Here is a 3,619-nt window from a genome sequence, read left to right on the forward strand (position 1 = left end):
GATGGAAAATCCGCGACACGTAGAAACGTAACTTAAAATATGAATACAAATATTCACATAACAAATAATAATTAATATATATATTATTACAAAAAAATAATAATAAAGGTCATAGAAATGACGTGGTACGAATAACAGTTAACGGTCGTTAAATAATTAATTAGCGGTAAAAGATAACGAAAAAAATAGGGTCGTTACAAGTGTTAAAACTTAACAAATAATTCCTAATTACATTTTTAATAAGCCTAAAATTTATAAAACTCATTTTCGTGTCACCGTTTATTTTAAAAATTACACATGTTTGAATTTAACTTGCTTAATATCAATCGGAACATTAAACGAGTATTACAATCATTTAATATTTATTTTTAATATACTTCATTTATATATAGAGTTATATTTTAAATAATAATTATTATAATATCTTATTTTTTATTTTATTAATTTTTAATAACAACAACATCTAATACTTCAAATTATATATCGAATTATTATTTATATATACATACACACATATCTATTTACAATTAATTGTTCGTGAATCGTCGAGAGCAGTCGAAGGGTAAATGAATACATGAACACAGTTCAAAGTTTTTGAGATTTCAATATTACAGACTTTGCTTATCGTGTCGGAAACATATAAAGATTAAGTTTAAATTTAATCGAAAATTTCCGGGTTGTCACAATGAATTAGCGGATCGGGTTTTACCCGTGACGGGTAGTATGTACCCGCGACCGTCCGCGGGTATAATTTTTTACCCGTAACCATGCCCGCGGGTAGGATTTAATGGTTTTACCCGCCCATCACGGACCGGGTACCCGCGGGTACGGGTTATTTGTCGCTCATTGCCATCCCTAGTTATACTGTCTGAATGATATATGGTCGACACTGTCGCCTAAGCATTATTGTGCACTGAGGATTCATAAAAATTAAAGGCTAATCAACGTCAAAGTGTTGGTGTAGTGAGTGTAGTTTAAGAACTGAATTCTCGTTGTTTTTAGTTTTCTGTCGGTAGTTTAATTCTGGCGGAGGGAGCCTAATAAAGTGTATGTTGCACCGAATAGCATGGGTAATAACATACGGAGTACTAGTTTTCTAAAATGTACAATAAAAAATGAAATGAAATTTGGAAAATATGTGCTATGCCTCTTGCAAACCCAATACAACGCTTCAAACAATATTACCACATGTGTTAACCCATTTTGGCAACTTTTAATAGTACTTACAGATACCCATTTTGGCACCTTGTGAGTTTTGATAGTGATTCCAGATACATTAGTCTGGTATCGGGTAGAGTAACAAGATTTTCTCATACAAGTTGGCTTACAAACATGAATCCAACAATTCATCATTATCAACCCACATGGGATCTTTTGGTGAGAGTTGGGATCAATCGTTCCAGCAAATATGGAACGGTTTACATTGACAAGCAACGAAAATATAGCTATGCCAAACACATGCCAGATTTCAACCACGTTAAACAATCAAAACGATCATTGTTAACAAGTATGGGCTGAAGCAGGCGCATAGGTTGTTTAGTCCAATAGCATTTAGCTCTACGATTAAGTTAACAAACAAGATGACCACATTTGGAAATGACTTATCATGTAGCACAACTAATGCTATTAAAGTGAAATGTGAAATAGACCACAACATTCACCATTTGAAAATGTACTATTATCATAGCATCAATTGCTACAGCTACTGTGACAAGAAAGAACACGACATCCACCAAGACAAGTGTTTGTAACACCGAAGTGCACCAAAATGCATAGCAAAATAAGGATAGAAAGCTGGTTTCTGCTTCTTACAACATTTTCAAAAGTCAGTATCCAGCTCAAAAAGTGCACTCCTAGATTAAAATGAAAATATCAACAAACAAGTAACCTACATGTCAGTACAAGTCATGATAAATTGAAACGTCGAATCACCGATCAGGGTGTTTTCACGAAATGAGGACTTATCAACTTGGCAACCTCTAAAATCCCAACCTTATCTTTCCCATCAAATATCGTCTTCAGCTTTTCATCACAAATTATCTCTCTCTTATTTGTTGGATTCTGCAGGCATAAGTAACCAATGTTAGAACGAATAGAATATTAGACAAAAACATTCAATTTATAACATAGCTCCACCTAAACTAACTAATAACAAGATAAAGATTCCTTAGTTTAAATCTTATTGACTCGTCCATGGTTAGGCCAAATCACATTGTTAACAAGCAAAAACAACTTTACAGATAACAATGGTTAAAAGGATTTGGATCAGATTTGCAACTTTTTTATGCATATAGTAAATTTTTATCTCAGTATACAATGACTCACGAGCCCCGTACAAGATGACATCAACATCAACATCAACATTAACGTAATTTACAAAGATGTAGACTTCTGGCAATTCGAAACAATTTAACTATTGCACACCAAATGTACCCCTTTAAGTTTTATCATGTGAAGGCCAAATGTAATTCAAAAACTTATGATAGTGTAATGTTTAAGAATCACCTATCATAAGAATTTGTCATAGTATAATGCTCTAAAGCAGCTTATAACTGCGTGTTCAAAACAAGATCTATTGTTTTAGCTAAACATTATGATTAACTGAAACAGTAATTTAAATGTCTTATTTAGTCCAAAAAAATGATAATGATACATAACCATAACAAATAAGTACTAAATCCAAACAGTATAATTAATATAACCTAAAAACTAGTTCGCCTAATTTAGTCCGAAAATGCATTATCGAATGCATAAAACACAACCCCCAAATACAAATTCTAAAAGTTTCTAAAGCATTACTTTACAATTAACAAGTTAGGTCTTAAACAAGATCATCTTCATAACGTAAAAACCCAGGGTTTAACAATAAATAATACCAAAAAAAAAAAAAAAAAAAAAAGAAAAGCAAAATAACAGTAAAAAAAGAACTTGCCTGAAGCTGATGGAGTTTGATGTATTCCCAAATCTTTTTTACGGCGTCAGTTCGAGCGGATTCAGGTACACCGAGAAAGTCAGACAGTGCCGGTGAAATCGGAATTGATTTTAAAATTCCGGCAGGTTTTTTTTCAGTTGAACCTTCTTTTTTTACAGGTGATTTCTTAACGGTGCTAGTTTTTGTCTTCTTTGCAGCAGCAGTGGTGGTGGCGGTGGGTTTGGGAGTGGCGGACTTTGCGGCGGCGAATAAAGTTCTGCAGCCGTTGAAAACCTTAGCAACACCAGATGCCATTTGTTTGATGATTTGAGGGATGTTTGGTGACGGAGATAGCTGACCAAAGTGACAGATGATGAGATGAAATGGTAAGTGGAGGAATGTAACGTTGAGGTCTATAGGGTTTTATGTTTGATTTCTTCCGGAGTATATAAGACAGTAACTATTCATTCTTGAATATTATATTAATTCTTTCAAAAATAAATAAATTAAAACGATATAAACCAATTACATTTGATATAGGGAAATAAATTAAAATGCTCCATTTCCATAATTGTTTGACAATTTGCCCTCAAATATTGAATATTGCAATAATGCCTTTTGATCTCCCATTACACACCACGTATGATGCGTGAAACTTGGTGTGTAATACGTAGTCACCGAAAACCTAGGAAAACATGCAAGTGTTAT

At 33.2% G+C, this 3,619-nt stretch overlaps 1 protein-coding gene across 2 annotated transcripts; it reads right to left on the bottom strand.

Annotated features, from left to right (window-relative positions):
- Positions 1–1,663: 1,663 nt before the first annotated feature.
- Positions 1,664–3,316, bottom strand: LOC139877771 (upstream activation factor subunit UAF30-like). Of its 2 annotated transcripts, XM_071865193.1 has the most exons (3): positions 2,933–3,316; positions 1,993–2,061; positions 1,664–1,853 (listed from the first exon to the last, which is right to left on the bottom strand). In XM_071865193.1, exons 1-3 carry the CDS (start codon positions 3,224–3,226, stop codon positions 1,839–1,841), a joined length of 378 nt encoding a protein of 125 aa, XP_071721294.1. In that variant the 5' UTR covers positions 3,227–3,316; the 3' UTR covers positions 1,664–1,838. The 2 variants fall into 2 exon arrangements, with proteins under 2 accessions (XP_071721294.1, XP_071721293.1); XM_071865192.1 differs by having other exon boundaries at positions 1,664–2,061.
- Between the last annotated feature and the right edge of the window lie 303 nt (positions 3,317–3,619).

This window comes from Rutidosis leptorrhynchoides, chromosome 11, assembly GCF_046630445.1.
Source record: "Rutidosis leptorrhynchoides isolate AG116_Rl617_1_P2 chromosome 11, CSIRO_AGI_Rlap_v1, whole genome shotgun sequence".
Classification (NCBI taxonomy): Eukaryota; Viridiplantae; Streptophyta; class Magnoliopsida; order Asterales; family Asteraceae; genus Rutidosis; species Rutidosis leptorrhynchoides.